General features: G+C 41.7%; 1 protein-coding gene across 7 annotated transcripts; it reads right to left on the bottom strand.

Annotated features, from left to right (window-relative positions):
• Nucleotides 1–495: 495 nt before the first annotated feature.
• grb14 (growth factor receptor-bound protein 14) lies at nt 496–23,750 on the bottom strand. Of its 7 annotated transcripts, none has more exons than XM_037487878.2 (16): nt 23,583–23,750; nt 22,332–22,479; nt 20,223–20,437; nt 18,994–19,123; nt 7,666–7,822; nt 6,718–6,839; nt 6,480–6,554; nt 6,189–6,326; nt 5,020–5,130; nt 4,813–4,908; nt 4,395–4,457; nt 2,932–3,048; nt 2,746–2,815; nt 2,549–2,636; nt 2,034–2,127; nt 496–1,845 (listed from the first exon to the last, which is right to left on the bottom strand). In XM_037487878.2, the coding sequence occupies exons 3-16, from the start codon at nt 20,408–20,410 to the stop codon at nt 1,699–1,701; spliced, it is 1,596 nt and encodes a 531-aa protein (XP_037343775.2). In that variant the 5' UTR covers nt 20,411–20,437; nt 22,332–22,479; nt 23,583–23,750; the 3' UTR covers nt 496–1,698. The 7 variants fall into 7 exon arrangements, with proteins under 7 accessions (XP_037343775.2, XP_037343778.2, XP_037343781.2 ...); XM_037487881.2 differs by having other exon boundaries at nt 22,398–22,479; XM_037487884.2 differs by lacking the exon at nt 22,332–22,479.
• Nucleotides 23,751–23,813: the final 63 nt, after the last annotated feature.

Genomic DNA, 23,813 nt, shown 5'->3' with positions numbered 1-23,813 from the left:
TAAGAGAATTTTAAACCTAAACCTGGACGAGTAGTACCATCTAGTGGTTATAAAAATAATTTAGGTGGAGAATACAAGACTTTGTACATGTTTACACACGTTCAGTAAATCATACTTGACAATGTTAGGCTTATGTGTCCAATAAGGACTGCTTTATAGGGCTGCCGAGTTTAACTATGCGCTGGACTGCATTAGGAAAGCATGCAGGAGAAACACCCAACTGTGTGATGATGAGATTCTTCAGGGGAAAGCTTCATTATCGCAAGATTTAGTGTCTGACATGGCAGTTGCATTAGAACAGATTTCTCAAAAAAAGACTAAGAGGTATTTTTAGAAAGATAAAAACTGATTGCCGCACTCTGCCTCACATCTGGGCTTTACAGGTACGCTTTTTTCGTGGTGCGTCATAAACTACAGCAAACCTACTGTAATGCAACTTGGTGAGTTAAGCTTGCAGCTTATTGTGAATGTGGCAATAAATCAAACAAGTCATACTTTACAAATACTTTTGTTTTTATAAAACTATGCAGTCCATAACATTCATTGTTCACTGCACTGTTGTCCAGCTGAAAAAAAAAGCCCAATAAAACAAAAGTTGGGAATTTCAAATTATGTCACTAATTTAAAATGTAGTTTTGAAAAGCGGATGCACTGGCTTACTGAAAACAAACAATACCTGAAACAATATTTATCCACAGCAGTGGAAAACTGTATACCTGAATCTTTGGAAAATATAAAACTTAAATATCAATTTAAGTTTTGAATAGAATTCATATGATTAAAATCAGTAACACAGTATTTTGGATTTCCATCGTAAATGGCTAGAATCTAAAATGAGTGAAATACATATTTCACCACCTTGCTTCAGACCAAGCTCACAACTTATTTCATGTAATAGAAACATCTCATTTAATCACAATCGTTTATAATGAATTTACAGTGCGAGCTAGTGAGGTTGTATGCTCTCTCTCTCTCTCTCTCTCCCCCCCCCCCTCTCTCTCTCGCTCCCTCGCTCCCCCTACAGCAGTCTCAATCCAGCTCACAAGGTGTGCAGAGACACTTCCTGATGTTGTTCTCTAAGCACTCTTTTCTTTAAAAGAAATAGCTGAATGCTTAGAAATACAATGACAATGAAATGTAAGATTAAATAAGCTTAGTTTTACTAAAATTTGACATGACAGGTGTTGTGTACAACAATTCACAGAATGATATGGTGTCTAATTAAAAACAATGACAGGTGTTTGTATATTTAATTACTGTATACACATTGCAGAGGATTTTTACTACTGTAGGAGGGTTTCTCATCATAGTGTCATGAGCCGTTTGCAGTACACGTTCAGCTCTACAATACAAAGTACACGAGTCGGGTTTGATTTACGGGCCACACCTGGGCACATTACGGCACCAAAGATCAACAATCAACAAACACAACTGCACATCATCTTTTTTCAGCACATGGTCAGTTATCATGTGGTCTATTGTCAAATTTGTCCGAAATATAAAAATAAGTAGGAAACCACACAGCAAAGTGTGAATGGGGACAATGGTGCACGATAACAGTGGTTTTACTTAGCATGAGCTGTTGAGTCTGTACATCTTTCTTCTTCAAGGCACAAGAAACCCGGGAGTGTACGTCCAGAACGGCCCCTGGAGTAAAGGTGCAAGTGGGCCCCCTTTGGGGGTCTCGGGTCCCCCCGTTCACAGGGTGATCCGGGCACAGTGGTGTTTGAGCTTGCAGGGCAACACCCCTCGGTTTAGCTGGTAAAACTCCACCAGCTGGATCAAGTCGGAGAAGCGCGTGTGACCCTCATCCAGACTGTGGAATACCTCCCCTTCGTCATCCACCTGCAGGGCCGGATGCACACAAACACGCGCGCGCACACACACACAAAAGGAATCACACACACACACACACACACACACACACACACACACACGAGACAGATGACTTACTAAATGTCAGGCTTGAATGTGGAAGGAGGTTGTGGATGATTAAAACGACACGCCATATGCAAACAGGGGATTGTACTCACAGGTAAGATCTGAAAGTGTTTGATTCTCTGCATGTGGCAAAGCGACAGGACAAATGTCTTCGGGTTACTTTGGCTGTCTCTCAGAAGAAAAACTCTGAAAACAAGAAGAAAGTTTTTAAGAGAATGATGCTGTGAGACATAGGGGACCCATCAAAAGTTTGGACACACTTTATCATTCAGTTCAGTGAGAGAATGTGTCCAAACTTCTGACTGGTACTGTATATTCAGAGGCTCTGACTCACTAAAATTACATCATTTTGCAACTACCCACCACACAATTGAAAAAACAGATTATTTACTGGTAATGTAGGTGTTCAATTGAAATGGCACTCCCATTAAACGTGTACATGAACATCCACCTCTTAACAGAACTACCCGTCTCGTCTTAAACAAAAAGTAATATTGCAAAAAGGCCTCACTAATGCGGATCATGCACAAAACGCTGTAAACCCAGAGGTTAAAACCAATAGACCTAATGACTATCGGTAGACATTCATAACCACATAGATGCTCACCCATCGATAAGACCCTGTTGAGTGATTAGACGCTGAGCCTCGTCCCGAGACAGTTTGCCGTGGAACCAGGACTGAGCCAAGTGGAGGGCTGAAGCACATTAAAAAATAATATATATATATATATACACATGTTTTAAATGAACACTTTCCCTTCTGTACATAAGCCAGAAAACAACAAATTGTTGTCTCACACACACCTATGTTGGACACTGAGCTCTGTGACGTGGAGGGGCTGCCATGGCTGCTCAGACGGTGGCAGCTCTTTCTCTACAGGAGCAATGAGTTAGTCACAATATAAGTTCAAGTAATAATAAGTCACCCTATTATAATAAACCAATTTGATGTTTGTCAGAGGTATCAGATATTTTCTAAAGGAGACTTACCCTCCATGACAAGCCTTCCTCTACAGCCACAGAGAGCGCCTCAGATGGGTTCTCAATTACCCGAGTCTTTTGGCCGGAAAAGTCCATCGCCACCAGCGAATTCTCTGAGATACTTCTCTGCAAATCACAGACATACAGTGAGGAGTTATTATTGTACTAACTGTATGACTGATTTTCTTTAAATTATTCACCACTGACAAAAAGCTGAAGATATGTATTGAATACTTGAAAGTACCCAAAAGGTCTTTTTTATCTGCGTTCCATTCCCTGTGTACACTATGGAAGAGAAGCACACAGACTATTGCTGGCTCATGGTATTGTATTGCCATCTAGTGTCTGAGTAACAAGACTCCATCTTTATCACTTCCAGATGATTCAGACAGAAAACTCCATTGAAAAGGGATTAGAGCGGCTTTGAAAAGAATGACACATGGGCACATTTTAGTCCTCTAAGCCGCCATATAGTGAGTGGCTCACTGCACACACTCAAGATTACCAAGAAGCTTTTAATATTACCGCATTTGTTCCTCTACCACCATGCTAAGCTTAGAATTTAAATGAGTGGTTAAAACAAAGTGAGCAGTGTTTATTTGAGCATAGAGACATTCCCATCTGTCTTATTCACTCGGCTCCGATTTGAATGATGTAAAGATTACCCATCGTTGTGCATATACGTTACCGTACTGTTATTAATTACTTTTTAGCAGTTTTATGTAGCAGTTTTCTCAAGGCAGCATGTTTAGCTAAATCTTAGCAAGTAAAGCACTAGAGACACAGAAGCCTGCAGCTGCATTTGGCAGATTTATGTACTCCTGTGTCTTTCTAGTTAATCCTCTTGGCGAGGCTCTTGGTCACATATGACCCTCCGACAGCAGAGAAGAGGTGTAGAGTTGTTAAATCTGAGAGCAGCTGATCACTGTGTATTTTTAGAAAGCGGAGGCTTCGTGAACATGTCCAAAAGCCATAAATAGAAGGTGTTCACTGCCACAAAAATACCCAGAGAAGAGTCCGGGGCTATTCTGAGACACCAAACCCACATTAACACACTGAAGGTGCCTCATTTGTCCTATGCAATTACATTACTACACTGCCATGTGTTGGCCCAACACATTCTGCTCGCCGCTAAATGCTCTACCGCGTTCTCCGCCTAGTTGCTACCGGGACTGTAATTTGGTACCGCAGGTATTATTTTAAAATGGGTACATCAGAGCTTTGTGGCTGATATCAGTTGCCTGCTTGGGTTTGGAAGAAGGTTGGTGAGGAACGTATGTGGAGCTGAAACACCAACAAGCCAATCTTGAGAGGCTGGACGGCCCAACCGAGTGAGGAAGACTGCAGCTACAGTGTTAACTGTGTGAACTTTGTCACAATCCTTTGATCTCTTCAGTACATTTTCAACGTGAAGGTATAAGCTTTACAGGCATTTTCAAGTGCGCTCATGACATAATAGACATTCATCTTACCATTGGTGAAGCTTTTTGTTTTTGGTGTGGCTGAATGAAGTTTTGGTACAGTTCCATCCCATACTAGACAAGATAGGAAAAGATTTCAGCATTCACAATTCTAATCTCAAATATCCATCACATCTCGACTTTAAAATATGTTCAGTATTGCTGGAGTGTCCTGATGAAAAGGGACAGATAGAACTAAAGCCTGTTAAGCTTGACTGTATATTATTTATAGACCAGCAGGAGTGTGACTAAGTGTATCCATCAGATATCCAGACAATGAACACATGCTGCGTCTATAAAGGCTACGAGTACTAATCTAGCATCACTCAGTAGTTTCCGTAGACCTCCTTCCAAAAAGCTAAATCTGATTCTAGCACTGATTCAGCATTCCTCCACTTAGACATCACCAGTTACTGCTCAGTGAGCCAACCTTTAACAAGCGCATGGCTGTGATCCAGCAGGTCCTGGTCTGCTCATCATCCGCACAAAGCAGCTTCAAGTCCCGGGCCGAACTACACTTGGTGGACTGGAGGAAGAAGTTGCAAAAAAGAAACAAAAGGGAGTTCAACGTGCTGAGAATCGATGCTCTCCTTCTGCTCGTTGGGCGCGTTTTGGCATTTCTAGAAAGTGATGGTACCTTGACACAGAAGCCAAAATCTGTAGGCGCTCCGTGTAGCTTTTTGGCTGACAACACTGTGTAGACATCACTGTCACTGAAATCGGCGATGAACTGGAGATGTCTTGGTTCCTGTGAAACAGAGGAAGCCATTGTAAATCAAAAGCAGAGGAAAGATTCAGATTTCATTTTACATTAAATAAATGGTTTTGGGTCTGGTATTGAACTCAACAAAGTGTCTGCATATCTGTGGTGTGAGAGATGGAGACCCATCTAAGGCCTGTGATTGAACACGAGTGCGTCACTAAGTTCTGCCTCTTCAATTCATGCTATAATGTGGTTACTGACACGAGGAACACAGTAACTTACTTTTGTAAATGAATTGAACATGAAGCATGTTTTCCAATAGAAAATTTTCAACTGAACGGTGGATTAATTCCACTTATATTTAAATCAAACCTCACTTTGTTAATTTTTTTCAGCAGACGGGAACACAATGACTACAGGGGCTGTAATGAGACAATATCAGCCCCCATATTGTGCCAAGAAAACATTTCAAATAAAGAAAAAAGGCACAAAGATTACCATTGTTCTGTTTTCATGCGATGCAACGGTCCTACTTCCTTATTTAAATTGGTGCCCGGGCCATTAGCGCCTGTGCTGACTGACTAGCAACGTGTCCGACCACAGATGAATGGCAAACCTGCTAGAGTAAAAAAAGTGGGCGCCATACCAAAGCCTCCCTGCGCCCGACAACAAAAGGCCTACTGTTGTAGGAAATGAACGCAGTTGAGAAATGGTTGTGTTGGCACACTGGGTGCGTAGGTATAGGCTTCACTTGTCAGCGGCTTTGAGAATCCTGTTTCTGCCTGGATGATATGCCAGCTGACCTAAGGGAAATCAAGCTTAACCTGTTCCTCTGCCCTCTCCAAGCACGAGTGAGACATGTACGGAGGATGAACTGTTGACAGAACAGTGTACAAACACTATTTTCTTTTTCCAATGTTATCATAGAAATTAATGTGCAACTACAGAATTTGAATTTCAGTCAAGCGAGGGTTACAGACTTATGTGGTGCAACATCAGATAAATATCCAAATAGGATTGTGTGCAACACAACGGTTCCAATTTTATGCAACAAATATATGTTCTATTCCCGTTTTTTATTGCTGTCATTTTGTCTTACTCACCTTGGAAGTTCCCTTATTGGAAAAATAAAGCCCCGACCTGCGCAGGACAAAATAAAACCTCTTCCAAGACTTCCTGCTCTGCTCTTTGGCGTGGAGATGTCCATGGATCTCTGGACAAGTGCTGGAGTTGAGAAAGGTCTGTATTGGGAAGAGATAAAAATGTGTCCATAGTTGTTTGTGTACAGTTGACCGGTAGGAACCCATTCAGACAGGGGTTTGAGAGCCTCAGAATTCACCCCTGGTCACTCAATAGGGAAGCGAGTGCAGTGTAAACAGGAGCAAATTCAATACCTGTATGAGCAGAGAGTGATCCACCGCCCCATTGGTTTCACTGGATATGGAGACCATGTGATCCGGGAAAAAGGCCTACCAATATGAAAGCAACATCATTTGTTATGGCACTCTTTAGTCTCCTCAACCCACAAGGTAGTCAGAATACAGGTGTGTTTCAAAGGGAGAATGCCCAAAGGCAAAGTTATGTGTATGAAGCCAGCACCTTACTCGCAGCATAATGCTATCACCAACTCACCAGGGGTTTCCTGAAGAATTCATATTTTGCAAAGTTCTTTCTAAAATACAGGCGGCACTCCGTGTCCATTGCCCAGCCTGACAGCACCTCCATAACAGACTCATGGTCTTCAATGGTTCTCTCTAGTGAGAGCAGGAGGACAAGAAAAAGAAAATCAACGGCAGGTTGCATTTCAGAAGATAGAGATGGATTAGAATCCGCTGTTGATATGATTGAATTAAACTGTATGCCTTGCTTTGTAAACCCTGATATAATAAGCATTTACGGATATGGACTTTGAGCAGTCTGCAAAAAAACTGTCTATTAGCTTAATACTGTGAAAACCATGCATCTTATTTCATCAGTTTATCTGAAAAGGTCAAATAATTTTGTTTTTGTTTTTCACAGTGAAGCAATACGTTAATTTGATTTAATAAAACTGATGACTGGAAGGGAACAGATGGATTCATTATGTAATGTGTGCAATAGTGTGAAAATGCAGCAGACACATCTAGTATGAAGTCATACTGTCGCCTAGCAAAAATATACATCATACCGAGTATGTGTGTTTCTTACTCGCGGCTTTTTAAGACCTATATTTAATGTCATTCATTTCTCAAATGCAAACAATAATTTTTTGCATGTGGGGAATCTGTCCTTTGCAGTGATAGAAACACAGTCAGTACCAACATTAGCCCTCTGAACTGGTTTAGGGTTAAATGAAGACAGAGCTCGCATAGACTCCTTTCTGCTACGTACCGCCACTCCCATCAAACAAAGCCTACCTCGCTCACAGTACTAACAGCATTACTACCACATGGTCAATACCAGTACAAACTAGGACCTCTGTGGATACTTCTACCAACGTCACATACTGTGAGCGCTCTTGACATCATGTGAGGTTCGATTTGCATGATTTTTACATTCTTACTTGCATAGAACTATTTGATGTATACAATAAAATGTTACCTATTCCCAGATGAGAGATGTGTTCAAAAAGGGTCCAGCTGTGGTCATCAATGCAGTGGTTCTTTAAGACAAACAGCTGGCATATGTCCCGGGCAGTGATGTCACTGGGAACCTCCACTGCCCTGCTGGTGTTATCCTCACTATAAACTTTGATCACCTGAAACAAAAGGCAAATACTCAACAACACGTTTAACCTTCAAGGGACATAAGTAGATGGTTTTTACTTGAAATAATGCAATAAAAAGTATCAGACAAATCAATCAGAATGACCAGCAAAGTTAGGTAGCCCCTCTTCACTAATAGCAACAAAATATTTAGAAAAGCGTTGATGACCCAACTAAAAAGTAGAGAACATTGTGCAAAGCATGTTCCAGGATGTAAATGATTGAGCTGGTGAAGTGTAGTTGATATTGCAACACCACATTAAGACATTAAAAAAATTAATCCATCTGAAAGAGGAACTTACCCCCCTTTTTGAAGCCAAGCAGTGTTCAGAGTTTGAACAAGACCTGTAGCCTATGCATGGCTGAGTACACAACATTGCAAAAGAGAGCTTTTGTAAAAAGCATAAAAACACAAGTCTGACAGCACTGCCAGCGTCAGCTCGGACGGACCGAGACTCTACCTCTATTCTCCCCGCTTTCTCCCGTTTGCCCTCTCTCGCTCTGCGCTGCAGTGAGGCTGAAAGGAGGCAATTAGGCAAAACTGCCTCTTAGCACAGCGCCGTCCCACTTCCACGTACTGTATCTGTATTGCTGGGGGTGGACACCAGATCACCTGATAGCTCTCACCGCCACTCAGCGCCAGGGAAGAATGAGATCAATCTGTGCATTAACTAGAGTTCCTTTCAGAAATGCACCGAACTGGGTTGCATCATATAACATTCCCGCATCACTTTTAACATGGCACAAGTCTTAAGTTGAGAGAGAAAGAGAGCGAGAGAGGCAATGTACAGCTGGAGGGGAATGGCACACAACCTCACAAGCTAGAGAGAGAGAGGCAGACAGACTAAGAATACTTGTCTGTTATTACCGCCTATAACATCAATATATAAATGCATCTATATTTACGCCTCTTATTCAAAAAATATATCTCAATAAACAAGGAATTACGGTAAGAGATCAATCTCTTTTCAGATCAGTCCTAAACAAAAACTAAAAATGACACTTACAATAGATAAGCTCCCCCACCAGCAGGGACATTAACCTAAAAGTCAGAACGACATAATGCCAGGACTATAGCAGATGGAGGAAGCCAGCATCGTCACCTTTTCAATGTCTGAAAATGGCTTAGTGGAGGACAGAGAGAAAAAGGCCGAGTCACAGGGCCCCAACCCCCTCCCCATTCTCATTCACACGCCCTCGGCCAGCAGAACTCCAGCATAATGACCTGTAAGAGCCCACAGGGCAATTACAAAGGTGCTGGTTAAACGTAATGCTAGTTGGGTCAACTCTGTCCAAAGTTGACATAGGCGTGTGCGTGTGAGTGGAAGGGAGCAAAGTAAAGAGCAAATGACTGTCTTTTCCTTTTCTTTCTATGAGTGCTATTGGTAGTTGACAGCCTGCCAGCCTGATTCCTTTTGTGGAGAGAAAAGAGGTCAGCCCTCTCCAACAGGGCTGAAGTTTGGGCAAATGGGAGCCTTGAGCCATGACATCATCTCTCAGTGTAAACCATTTAGTGTTTAATCAGCCCACTGGGAGCCTGACAAGACAAATATCTTTGCTTGTGGATATTTCACTAAGACTAGTCCGGGCAGAGCCAGTTTTAAAAGATTTAACGCCGCAGGTTAATTATTAAAAAAGTACAAAACCATATTAATTTAGAATAAACCAACCACCACCTAACGAAAAAGGTATGAATTTGCTGCACTGCTGGTCATAACTGCGTCTAGCCTGGACTCTTGTTCAGCTGCTGCGAGGAAGTGGCTTCCTGAGAGTTGGCCAAATCAAATCATTCAGGCATCACATTTCACCAGGGACAGGGTAGGGTTTGTCAGAGGGTAAGGAAACCGTTCTTGGGGCATTAGCATTGCAGATGTACTCCATGTTTGCAGTTCTTTGCACACAGCAACTGAAAGGCCGTTGGGTGAAAAATCTAGATGGATGGAACAATGTGTGAAAATAATTTGCATTATTCCAGATCAACCCATCACAGTGGTTTTCAAATGGGGCAACGTGAAGGCCCTCAGGGGGGTGTGTGACATTTTTTTAAAGATTTATTGGAAATTAACATGCATTCGCAAACTTCAGTCAATATTCAGAAGAATATCTCTTAATGGGATTTACGTCCATGGGAACCCACCTGACGCGTCGTGCCTTTTTAGTGTTGGCAGTAAATCATATTTAGTAATAAATAAGACACTGACGGCTACACCGCGTTGTAGTCTCACAAGGGGGTACTTCACTGAAAAAAAGGTTGACACCCACTGACACACTATCCTGTAAACTCCTCCACAAACAACAACCACTTATTTGACCCTGTTACCATAAGATGAGACAGGGAGTCAACACAACGTTGCATAGCAGGATTTGGGGTTATAAAAAGGTTTTGTAGACGTATGACAGCTCTGAGTTTGTCAGGAAAGCAGGAATCACTCACAGAAATGCACGTGGGTTCTATGGCCTGCTGAGACTAACAATTGTAGTCGTGTTGCTGTGATCCAACACGTCGACAGTGAAACACACCATGCCAGCATCACGCTGTGTGGTTGCGTTTCTTCAGCAGACCTTGGAGGAGTTTTAGAAAGGGGGGGGGGGGAGGTAATTCATCTGCAGTCTGTTACATTCCTAATCATAAAGCATTGTCTAGTTTTTACTACCTTAATACACATTTGACACGGTTAATGTAAATTTTTGTGAAATAAAAATGTTTTTTAAAAGATTAGTATCTTAAGGGCATAATGATATGATGAAGGTGTTTGTAACAATATCTGTATGAAAAAAGATTTATTTTTGGGAATAGTTTATCTGAACCACACTTGCAGAGCAGTTCCTGCGGCTGTCTTCATGGTTACAGGGATAGTATTATGCATTTCCTTTTTTACATAATTATCATAAATTATTTTAAGTCAGATAGTGGGTGTTTGGTCTCAGGCAACAAAATGGTGCTCACATGGTTTGGCATCATGAGCATTTAAAATATAGGATTTAAATTGGTGATTGTGCTCCGCAGGTTACTTTAGACTCACTGATTAGCTCAGCAGATGCCCGAGCAACCCAAATATGTTGTTGCTGGTTTCCAAACATAGAAATATGCCATGCTGTTGAACTTGTGAAAATGACAACATCAGAAGAGAAATATGCACACCTCCACAACATGTGCAGTGCATGCTGTTCATATTAACAGACACGGCTAATCATTTATCATAACAATTACATAACTTAAACTCGAATTACTTGTATGTCCTTAAACAAACTTAATGTACCGTTATGCATTATTTTTTTATACATAACATTGAGTGGAAGGTGATGTTAATCATTGGTTAAGAGTTTCTAATGAATGGCTAGGCAAGGTAGCATGCTGTGTAACTTGGCTGCTGTCTTTATCGGTGAACACAGAGCTGCATTCATCAGCAAGTGACCCTGATCCATAGGTAAACATGCTTTCACCTGAGAAGCATTCATGTACGCCTACGTCAAGTCAATCCAGAACACCGTTTATGTTGCAACATCACTGTTAAGATTATTCTTCCTCACTTTAAAAGGGAAAAAGAGCAAACCGGTTTCAGCTGTTCCAACTAATACACACACACACACACACGTCATGGTTGCAGCCAGGGCAAAATGAAAGGTCACTTTTGAAATGTGTAAAAAGGTGCTAAAGCAAGCCTCACAGGATGAGATATTGTAGAGCAATATATTATCTCACAAGTGCGTCTATAACATGTGGATAGTTTCATTTGGATTGGTTTGTGGCCTTATTTATTCTACAGCGCGAGATAAAAAATGCTGAATGGTTAAATTCACCAGAGGTCACACTTAACAATACATTGCAATTTTCACTCAATTGTGTAAACATTGTTAGCATCGAAACATAAAAAAAGGCAAATCTGCAATCTAGATTTGAAAAACTGGTTGGTGACAACTAAAGTGAAAAGGAACTGGTAAATCGACCCATGATCCAGACCGGCTTTAGTTGCCATTTAGATCCCAAAACAAACAAATCAAAAAGGGCCACGATGCACCACAGGTTTGTGCACAGATCGTCTTTGTTCGGCTTTCTGGGAGTTTTTTGCATTTATCGACCAACAAAGCAAACAAAAGAAAATTCCTTTCGCTGCCTCTGCTGTGCTGGTAAAAAATAAACCCACATTGATGCCTCCTGGTCCATGACCTGGGTTCTCCCATAAATAACCTCCAGGTGATCACAGTATTACCCAACTAATTAGCATTCAAAACAATCCAAACTATGCATACCTAAAAATAAGTAAACTGTAAAACAGAAATAACTTGTATTCTATCCTACAATCTAACGTAAAACATTAAACAATATCATGAATAAATAACTAAATACTCAGAGCAAATAAATTGCACCCCCGCCCCCTGACTTGGCCAATGATACAGCCCTTCAGCAAATGATAAAAGAATGTTTGTTTTTTTATCCTGATGACAAACCGATCAAACGCAAAAAAAACACAACATCCTTGATGGCGGTAGTGCGAACACAAACTTTAAATGATAGGAACATGACCAAGACATACTTCCAGTGTACATCTTGTCCGACCTTTTAAAGATGTAAGAGCCTCCTGGTGGACGAACAAGGACGTTTTTCTAGATGATCACAGAGTGTTGGAGACTGCGTTAGTCAGGAGCCAACGGGTGGTGACGGGCGGAGCAGAGGGCGAAGTAAAAGAACATTTTGTGCTTTGTTTAAAAAATAAACTTTTAATGAAAAGTACAGTAAAAAAAGAAAAGCAGAATGAATCCAGACAAGGACTATTCAGCACTTTATATAGTCTTGTTGAACATAAACTATTCTATTAGGCCTTCTTATCTCAAGGACGGGACACTGCGAGACATTTTTGCAATTGGGCCGCTCTGCTTTCACCTTGAACTGCACTCTCACAGCTGCAGCTCTATCGCGCAGTGCTGGTGGGGCGGTGGCCTCCAGCCTCGTCTGTCTTACAAACCATTAAGAAATATCCTCATGGTCTGATCCTCCTTCATGACTTTCTCTCTAGGGGCCACAACGGGTCATATTTGCGCCCATTGCTCAGGACTCCCGAATATTAGATAAAAGGACAGGATGTTGAACGAGACAGACCAATTGGGAAAAACTGGGAAATAAAAAAAATTGCACCAAGGATGAATTGCAACAGCAGACAAAATGTTATCGGGCCACACAGGTAGTGGCAAGAGGGCTAGTCGCTACTTCAAAACTGATTTGACTGCGAGGTAGAATGTTATAAACACTGGAGAAAGCTTGAAGGATGAGACACATCTACTAACAGCATTGCAACTGTGCCACCTTATAAAAGACATGTTATCATATGTGGTTGATGTCCAGATGGGACACACTTCATTGTAGGTTTCAGCTTGTCTAAAATCATCAAGTAGTAACAAACAAAAATCGCAAGACAGAATATGGAATGCGGAAATCTATAAATCCTTATGGAATAATGGAGCAGGCAGGAGCTTAAAGCCGGAAAGTCCTACTGATGCAAGTGCAGCTCCACAGACATTCTATTATTTTTAAAGCACCGCAAATGAATATTCAGACTTCATGTGTGGGCTTGCTTTGTTCAGCATTCATGAGCATTGTACATTTCAGTCCAGAGAAACGGCGCCAATGTAATTTTAGAACAACCCTGTGTGAATCGCAGACTAAGTAAGTATCAACCGCACAGAGAAATGATTGTCAATTTATGAAGACAAACCCTTGTGGCACACATTGAGAGCCCTTTTAGAGGGCTCACATGATGTTGGATTTAGAACTATTTTTAAACATTATCAAAAAGCAGCTCTTCACTAACAGAGGCATGATTTTGAGAGATAAAAATAGAGAGGAGATCCATGCAAGATGCCTACCCGCTTCTGCAGACAAAGTGGCGTGATGGCGGGCAAGGTGACTCTTCTCGCATGGAAATTCATGCTTCTGCTCAAGGTGCACAATTAACTACAAAATATCTACATAGTAATTAAAAAATACAAACAATTGTAGTCGTAACGACAAATGAAATATTAGACTGCACTTAATATACTATATAGTTACCCTTTTGAAAGCTATAGAGAAACTGTTAGGACGACATCCTTCACAATCAAAGTGTGAGAAAGTCTGTCAAGTTGCCTCCCAGCAACACAAACTCCTCCTTTGTCCTTGGGATTGTAAAGGCTTTTCCCTTTCTCTCTTTTTAGAAAGCCAGTTCCAATAAACAAGATGGGGGGAAAAAAAAAGAGGATTTTGTCATGAGTTACAAAGCTACTGTAAAATCTTTGGGATCAAAGTAATAAATTCTGCTCGCAATAATGTAACAAAACACTGCAAATAAACTGATGATGTCCCAAAATAGTTAATATGTCATGTGTTTCTTTGTAGCTTTGTAGATACCGCACATCTCCAAAGTAAATTACATTTCATAAACCAACATGTATAACTATTTTAATGAATATTTCGCATTGTATAATCTATTAAGCAAGAAAACTGGCACAAAAGTGATAACTAAAGAGACCAGAGTTCACTAAGCGTTTAGTTCATTAGAATCTGAAGAGCGTACTGGGGAAGTTTAAAGAAAGTAAAAGCTCCTCAGAGGACAGTTTGCCTCTTCCTCCAAACACATGAGTGCCTCATTTCTTATTACTAATTACTTTGACTTGTTCAGTTTTTGTTACCATTTTAGTTTTTACAAACTTCTAAATACACTATAGTTTTGTTAATATTTATACACTGCTTCGGCACTACTCGATCTAATGTGATCATGCCATTTGAGTCCTTTAAGAGGGAGAGGGAGCATTAGTGGTCCAAAATAGCCCACAGCCTCAAAATTACAATCCACATCTGTTTTACTATAAGTCTGTACAAAGAGGCCTTGTTAATAAGAGTGTGCCATCTTTACAAGACACTCGCATTTTCAAGCCTCAGTCAGACACATTCTTAAAAAGGTTAGCAGGTATAGAGAAGATGAAATATAATTTTGAATTATTTGCCTCTAGTTTAAGAGAAAAAAAACACACACACACAGGAGAAGAAGAACCTCTTCAGCAGGCTTCATCTTTATCTGGAAACACAGCACACTGGTCTGTGAGAGCGCAGACAAGCAGACGCTGCTAGTTATCACACAGCTAAAATGAATTGGAATTAATGGAGCCAGAATGATAACGGAGTCTCCACAACTCCCATAACAAAGCCAGCTCCAGACACATCGTCCTTGACCACAGTTGATTCAATGGAGACCCTTCGCATGCTCTGTAGAAGTGACAGCAGTGCACCCAGAGCAGCAGTGGTGCATACATTTGGTGTGTAGTGTCCCAATAGCAATAGTAGCCATCAATCCATCCGTAAAACAACAAACAGGACACTTCCAAAAGGACTGACTTTAAGTTCATCTCTCGGTGTTATTGCTGTGCTCTTGCACGCGGTGGAAAGTCGACAACTGTTGTTGGACCTCTAGTCTACTTGTGTTCAGGACACCTCAAGAACAAAAAGTTAAAAGCACATTTAAAAAAAGAAAAGAAAAATCATCAGAAAAATGCCTGAGGCCAAATGGGACTGACAACAACCACTGTCAGAATCATCTGGAAAGGAGGGTGATAAGTTGGACGTAATGTAAGTGGACGCTGTTACAACAGCAGCCACAGCCAGGCAAGTATTCACAAGTATTGTTGTGTACTCAACTCAAACCGCCGTCACCCTAACAGGTGCTTGAGGTGGGCTGTGACTTACACGGTTAGCTATGCAAACATTTAGAAGTGTGAACAAAAAGACATCCCTCACCTCACTGAGCGTCTATTCATATCAGACTACTTTCACAGTTTGAGCCCTGCTTGTTGGTGTTTACACAAGACTTGTTCCTGCAGCTGTCATTCCAAATTCATACCATAAGTCATTTTACCTTATTTGATCAATGGTCAATGGTCAATGGTTTAAGTGAAAGGCAAATTGAGCAAATATAAGGTCTTATTATATACCACGGAATCCTTGCAATCCTATAATAGTAGTGATATGGTGATGCTAGACAGATGTGCCTCTAGCGTCAGGTGACTTCCTATATATAAAATATATTTCAGCATGACTCCCAATTCTCACCCCAGATACTCACATTGAACTATTCCATAATGCTCTTCTTTTCATGTCCAATGACATACTTAATGTTAACTAAATGATACATACGGTGAGGCTTCACTGAAGCTCTGCTTGGTCAGCAAGAAGCTTTTTGACAAATTATTAAGTAGCTGGATGGAGGACATGAATGCATTTATAAAAAAACTATTTCATTAAGTGTGAGCCCATTACATCTACTGTAGAGCAGAGGCTGAAACTCACAGTGAAGAATGTGGACATGGTGCATGTTGCATCTGAAATAACATCTCTATAGGGCCAGGCATTTCCTCTGAGTCATATGGCTGAAGTGAAAACTCAACACCGTCTGGGACATGACGGCCCGGGCGCTTCTGGTTTCTGGTATGAGCCCAAGCATGACTGCCCACTATATTCCTGGAGAGTGTAGACTTTGCCAGATACTTGTTCAATAATTTTGCAATTGGATCACGAAGATTGGCGGTTTCTTCCATGATGTGAAACCCAGCTTAGCTTGCCATAATCAATGATATCAACATGGAACAAAGCAACGTGTAGCACAACGTATTTACAGCATCATCAAGCACCGCTTAATTGTGCGTATTAGTGCGTGCAGCGGCATTGTGCTGTGGCTTAGCAAATAGTGTTGGTCTAACAGGGGCTGCTCACAAACGCCAGTTTCTTAATAGTGAAATGCGTTGAATACCTGTGCAATACAAAGCAACGTCACAGCCAATCGACTCAAATCAGTCACAATTTTAAAAACACGGTCAGCCAGAGACGGAAATTTACCAAGAATGACATGCAGCTGCTGACAGCATGCATTGTGCAGAAATGGCAACCGCTTGCTGCCCTGTCTTGAGGTTCAATTCACAAAAGATTTGCACTGATGTTAGGACGAAAAGGAAAAAACGTCTGATTGCAATCAGTTAAGTGGTGTACTATAAATGTTGCATTTGTGCCATGAGCATGATAAGATACAAGAACAATGGCGGAGAGAAAAATAAAATACATATTTTTAGGTCCTGAGGGACGGAGGCATTCCGTTAACACTTTAGGCAACCAATATAAATGTGAAAGAGAGAAAGTGAATTTTGGATTTCATTCAAGTTAAAAGCTTTTTTTTAGTAACCACCAACTCTTTATATTACGTGCAATGGCAGACAAGCAGATGTTTGTTTCAACCTTGGTTTATTTTTTGTGCAATCCTTTTGTGAATTTGCCCTGGAATGGAACAAACGGCAGTAACACTTTCCTACAGCAGCCTGCTCGTTTTATAATCCAAGGCTGCCCTCAGTAAAAGATTATTATTTTCTAATAGCTGTAAGTCCGGGGAAAATTAGAATTCTAAAAGAAACGCTGGGAAGCTAAATGAAAAAGAGAGAGTGAAGTTTGGAGCGGGTGAGGGGGATCAGTGCTGCACAGTTAGAACAATGATGTCATTGGTTCCTTGAGTGCCACTGAAACAAGGTCATAACCCTTTGTGACACGAGGATTGTGACACAAAAACAGCTGTTCACGCTGACATACTGCCTTTGTCCTTCCGGCACCGCTGTTTAAAAAAGACTTAGTGAGAGGCTGTCAGGCCACTGAAGTGAAGGCACAGGCCTCATCAGCGAGATGCATAAGGAGTACTTCCACATTCGCTAACAAGGAAGCCACATTGTTGCCGAGTGATGTCAACAGGGTCTTAAATTGCTCTGTCACTGAGAGACTTAATTCTCTCATTTATCAAAGAAAATGCCCAAACCGTGCAATTTACTGAGCGTCACAATAGGGGGGGGATGAGAGCACCGGATAATTGGCAATCATTCATCTTCTGACGAGCAACATCGACTTGAGTGAGTGCGGAATTGAGCAAAAAAGCAGAACTTCCCATATGAGTTTCTTCTTTTTCCATTGTGAGGATTAAAGCAACATGTGAGCACAGATTATTCTCAACACTGCCGATAGTTCTTGGTAACCGGTGAGCTCTGTAACTATGAGCGGCCCCCCTGCTGCAACACATGCACACACAAACCACACACATTTAAACAGGCACACGCAGCACAAAGATACGGACAAACTTGAAATCAACGTCAGCATACACTGAAGGGATCGTCCTCCAGGAAATATCCAGTGGTTGACAGACAGAGTCATTTAACAGCCCTGGAAAATGTATAGGCAAAATCCATCTAGCAAGCCGGGCTCTTTTGAAGCAGACCCATAATTGTTAGCTTTCCAACATAATGAATGTGCTCTCTTTTTAGAATTTGGCGGAGAGATCTGTATAAACGTACAATCAGCAACAGATCACATAGTATTAGTCGTATTAGGTAATATTTTGCTTTGCAGAATAATACATTTTCTTCTGACTTGCACTTAATAGTAGTCATACGATGTTGGAAGTTAAAGGGACAGTAGTAAAAGGCATAATAAAAGGACACGCTGTTCTGATAAAGGAAAACTTTCTACTCATTTATCATGTGTATTGAGGTGTGTTTATGGTAGTCAACATAAGTGTTCCAATGTATTATATATCAAGAAATCAATATATTGTTTACTTACAGTATTGCAGTACATCATGTATATTTATATTAGGATGGTGACACATTTTGTTTTATAGTGTATTGACAGATTATCATTTTAATCAACTCCGTTCAGGACCCACACACATTATCACTCTTTGGGTGCCAAAAATCTTAACAGGACAAGGTAATTCAGGATGATGATTGGTTTTGTGAAGAATGCACACCCTTTACGGGGTTCACATTTTAAAAAGAGTGATGCAACAATAATAACTGCTGGCATTGTTTGCTAGTCATTAGAAGATTTTGAACTATTTGTGTGAAATCAAAGACGCTATTCTATTAACTTTGTGTTATTTTTGTCAAGCGACTAAGTGGTGTGGAGTGCCGTGAATGGTCCGTTGGCAACTGAAGATCTGCATTCGGAGTCAAAGCCCTGCCTGTAACAGCAGGTACTTCCCTACATCCAGTGAATTACTAATCAACTATCCTGCTAATCAACTATCAACTATCCAGGTAGTGCATCGGAAAGGTGAAGAAGAAAAACAAAACTCAGTCACAATCACCCTCAAGTGCTGTAAAAACTCACCTGAGTTGCACTACTTTTGGTCCATGGTAATAAACATTCAGACACGAGGGGGGAGAGGGTTGAGGGGATAAGTTCGGGGAGAGTGCTCGGAACGGGGGAAGCAAATGACTCGTCTCCCTCTCGATTGCTCCTGAAGGACAAAACAGAGGGAAAAAGAAGAAGATGTTGCTTTAAATATGGCAAGAATTGTTTGCATCTTATTTCAAAATACAGGGGATTCCATAGTTTGTGCCAAGTAAGTCATACTGATCATTGAGTTGTGTATAAATTGAGGCACACATTTGCAATAGTCAGTCCGGACGGTAAAATCATTATGAGGCATTAGATGTCACACTTGACTGATTTTGCAACTTGTGGCTCAGAGAGCAGTTACAACATGTCGCTGGCTTCTCTGTTGCACATGTCCTATGTAGATGAATGCGGAGAATAAATGAAGCAGCACTCAGAAGCACGCGCGCGCACACACACTCTCTCTCTCACACTCTCTCTCTCTCTCTCAACTACCGACACACCTCACCACTTGTCAGGCTTTTCAATAAGATAAAGCTCCTGAAGGCGCCTGATGTAGCAAATAGCAGTCAAAGAAGAAAAGTGCTCAAACTGGCTGCTGCAGGAAAGTGAGCCAAATTACAATAAAAAGGAAAATCAAAAAATTATCAAGAATTTTTTTTTAGTAGTAGAATTGTTTGCCACAAGGAAAATGGTGTCCTTTAATCCTCAAATCAACCTTGATCTAACATCTGAATCAATCAGAAAAATAAATAATTTAAAAGGTCACCTACAATAACAAATTCAATTGTCATTACAATAAGATAAAACAGAGTTAGCTTCCAGCACACTTTGAGATGCGAGGGCCTCGGTTTCTAAATCTCTGAATGCACTCTCTCCTGCTCTGTAAATCTAACTGTTACTGAGTTACTAATTATCTACCAAAAACCTAACAGGTGCTTGATTTGATTCCAGGTCTTTAACTGCGCTGTTGAAATAAAACACACTCCGTTGCCAGCTGCGCTTGGGTCAAGCTTATTGTGTTTACAGGTACAAAGTCTACCCTACAGCTTTCCAATATACGCTTGTGTCTCATTCCGACAAATACAAAGAGTGTACTATTCCTCTGTGGGGCCGCTGATGTTGCAAAGGGAGTACGAAACAGTACTTTTAGCTTTAGCGCAACAGAATACATTTGTAATGAGTCATACATGGCATGTGCAAAGAAGAATGAGCCAAACCTGTTGCTCTTGCTGAGCGTTGTCCGGATCTTCTGGGCATTTGGTTTTGGTAAAAGAGCTCGCGAAGGGATGAGGGTTGGGCTGGGAAAGCCACTCGCATTACCCTTTCCACTCTGAAAAATCTCTGCTTTCTCTCCGAGGCTTCCAGAAGTGTGTATTCCATCCAGTGTGTTATTCATATCACTCATGTGGGCCGGCTAAATCCAAGACATCATCTGCAGCAGAGAGAAGAGACGAGCCGTTAGACTGGAGCGTGCAGAGCACAGTTAGACCAAGCTGTGCTGGCCGGGCTCCTCTGCTTATGGCTCAGTAGAGCGCACGCACACACACACACACACACACGCACACACACACACACACACAGTCTCTCTGGCTCATCTGCTGCCCACGAGGCTGGCCCAGTGGGGCAAAAGGATCCCTCCTACCCAAACATGATCCACCACAATAAAGATATTTTTAACACAATGACTCCCTAAACAGCCATCCCTGCCCTGAAACCGTAGTGTCTAAATAATCACCTAATTTCCCCGACCTTATGTCTTTCGTTAATATTCATGCTTTAATATTTTCCAGTCCATGTTTCAGTTACCTTTGCAAGCTGGAAGTAGTAAATGTTGATACAAAGCACAAACACAAAAGGGGGTGTCCTTAGCTCAGTAATAGGTCTGTGTGGGCCACCAGTAATATAAAACTTTTGTCACGGACTTTGCACCATGGTCTTAATTGCACTTTAAACTGTGCATTGTAGAACACATGTGGTTGTACAGAGTAGCCAGGCGAGCGGATTGGTTGTGTTGTGGGCAGTGTCGTGCAGTGACAGGCTCCATGTGGGGGATGGTTGGGATGATAACATCTTTCTGAAAGGTAATGTGTAACAGGGTGTAAGGGGAGGGAGGACAGGATATTGGAGATACTGACCAGCACGCAGCATGGGGTTAAAGCAATACCTCACCACATTACCAGGAGGCAACGCTAACTTGATTAAATATGACGAGCTGGTGCAGTGGTCAGAGTTGTTTTTACCTTCAGAATTAATAAGGACGCAGTAAAAAAAAAAATTCTGCATCTAGATCTGATGAATTTCATCTTCCCGAATACGTATCTTGAGTGGGGTTCGCTGTATTCTCAAAAGGAAAACAAAATTGAACTGTTAAAATTGCTAGACTGATACAAGGACAAGAAACCCCAGGCAGCATGAGAGGGGCCAAAAATAACCCATAGCCTGGAACACATTCTTTTGGTATCAGTCAATGCAAACGCTAATTACGTTGGTGTACGATGAACGCCAAATGTATTTTAGGAACTTAATAATAGGGTTTCACAGAACTGTCAGAGTTTTGAAAAAAAAAAAAATGTTTGCACAAAGAGGTCCTGCTTAGAAAAACCTGACCCACTTACTGACAAACACAAAAGTTTACTTGTTATTTTACTCCATTAGTTACAACATTCCCTTTTATTAATGTCCCTTTCCACACACCATGACTTACTTGCAATAGAGGACATAGTTTTATTTTGCAGTTCAATGCATTTCGGCTTCGGTTTTACAAGCAGCATTAGTCTCGATCCCTTCATTTTTTGGTACAAAACCTATACAATCATCATTCCGTTGTTTTTTTTTTTTTTAAAGGAATTCTAACCTATTGGACAGTTTTGGTTAGTTCCAAATACGACATCACAGACAGACCAATTGGTCTAACGAGACCCTTATCAGCTCCGAGGTCGGACCCCACTTCGTCAGCCGCCCTGCCAGAGCGCTGATTGTCCGGTTTGCACGGTGTGTACAGTAAGGACAGCCTAGTTGCTCTGAAATACCGTTTAGACAAGACGAGAAATGTGGGGCAGCAACTCATCCATGCCTTAATCACTCTTGCGCGGTCTTGAAGGCCGCCCCAAAGCATGGACAAGGAGCTGGTGGAAACCGGATATTCCACCTTGTTAATCGCAACGGTGGCGAACAACCTGAGGGTGACGGGCGTGTCCCTTCCACTGCTGTAACAAGGAACACCTTTGTTTCAGCTGAAGAGGTGAGATGGGGTGAAGATGAACAACGTTGCCTGCCAAAAGCTATGTTATGGCAGACGTTGCATAACCAACCTCCGGCACACGAACCATTTTAAATATCTCCTTGGTGCTCCAGTGGCACTGTTTGGACCATCCATCGCCCTCAGGATCTACCTGCTGGACTCCTCTACGTTTGTCGCGACATTGTTGCTTCGAGAGTGGGAAACATCGGTCGCCATGGTTCAGGACAGTCGATCTTAAAGCAGTAAAAAAAAAAAATCAGACACAAATTGTCCACGCCGAGGAACACCATGAGCTCAAGTCAGGCTACAGCTGTCCATCTAGCGAAATGGAAAGGTTACTACATTTGCACAGCGGTCGGCTCCTGTGGAATGCAACGGAGTGATGCATGGCAGCTGTTGGAAACTACGGGGAGACGGTGGTGGGATTTAACACTTGCGCTGCAGCAGCTTCTTTGCAGACAAAAAAAAAAAAAAGCCACAGTAGCCCATTCATAACGCGAGACAGCAGTGGCCATGTCACTTCTCTCACCACAGCAACCATCAGGGTGCGTTACGAATGGCTGCGGCTAGCTGCCGTTTCTCATTTGAATTCGTTTTGTTTTATTCTCCCGCCTTCCGTCGCTTTCCTGTTTTGAGAAGAGCAGTCGTTTCGAAGCAGGACCATTGGGGACACGGGGAATGACAATGTCATTCAAATACTTTGCGCTTCGTCTTTGCAAGTGGCGGTGGATGCCATCTTTTACAACTACGTGGTAACTACGCACAAAGTGCTCGCTTCCCGCACACACTGAACGGGAATTGGCGGCGTGGAAATTCAACGCTTTGGTCGACGCTGTTACGGGGAGACGTGTGCCGCGAGAGTATGTTGTATTTAATATGAATAAAGGGAGGACAGTTGGACAATGTTGAAATTAAATCAGATTTATGAACATCTTGTTATTAATCGTGTTGTGTTATACATCGGGAAACGTGCGTTGGGAGAAATGAAGGACTTGATAAGAAATGTGCGTATCGTTGCGGAGTTTGAGGAATCAGAGGGAAGCACCGTTGAGGTACCGGTGACTAAATTATTTACAACACATCACATTCGGTGAGATTTTTCGTGAAAAGTTACTCATTTCCGTAACAAAACAACATTGTTGACGCGAAGGCAAACATATTAACCGAACATGGAAAAATGACCCGAAATGACCTGGAGCAAAAGGAGTCGCAGTGCTTCCTGCTCCCTCTGCACGAGCTTCAATCGACTAATTACCGTCACGGACTTAACGTACAAGAGCTCAAATGTGGCCGTGTATTTTTTTTTTTTAATTCATTTTTTCAAAGCTGCTCTTACCTTGTGCCCCTTAAAACTTGAGTTCCCAATTGAAACCTCGCAAGCTGGTGCTCTTTCACATCGTTGCTCCCGTGTGGGCTGAATCGCACGTGCCGCACAGGTGCTCTACTGTAACGTGCCTTACGTCACACGCACCGTAAACACGTTTTACCTGTTGTGAATAACAGGGTGTATTTGAAGGGATCTGATATTAAGGGTAAAAAAAAAAACAGACATTTGAGCACTTACTGA

The sequence above is a fragment of the Pungitius pungitius genome, chromosome 10 (genome assembly GCF_949316345.1).
Source record: "Pungitius pungitius chromosome 10, fPunPun2.1, whole genome shotgun sequence".
Lineage (NCBI taxonomy): Eukaryota > Metazoa > Chordata > Actinopteri > Perciformes > Gasterosteidae > Pungitius > Pungitius pungitius.
Note: the sequence above shows the minus strand (reverse complement) of the source record. Positions and strands in the feature narration are given on the sequence as shown.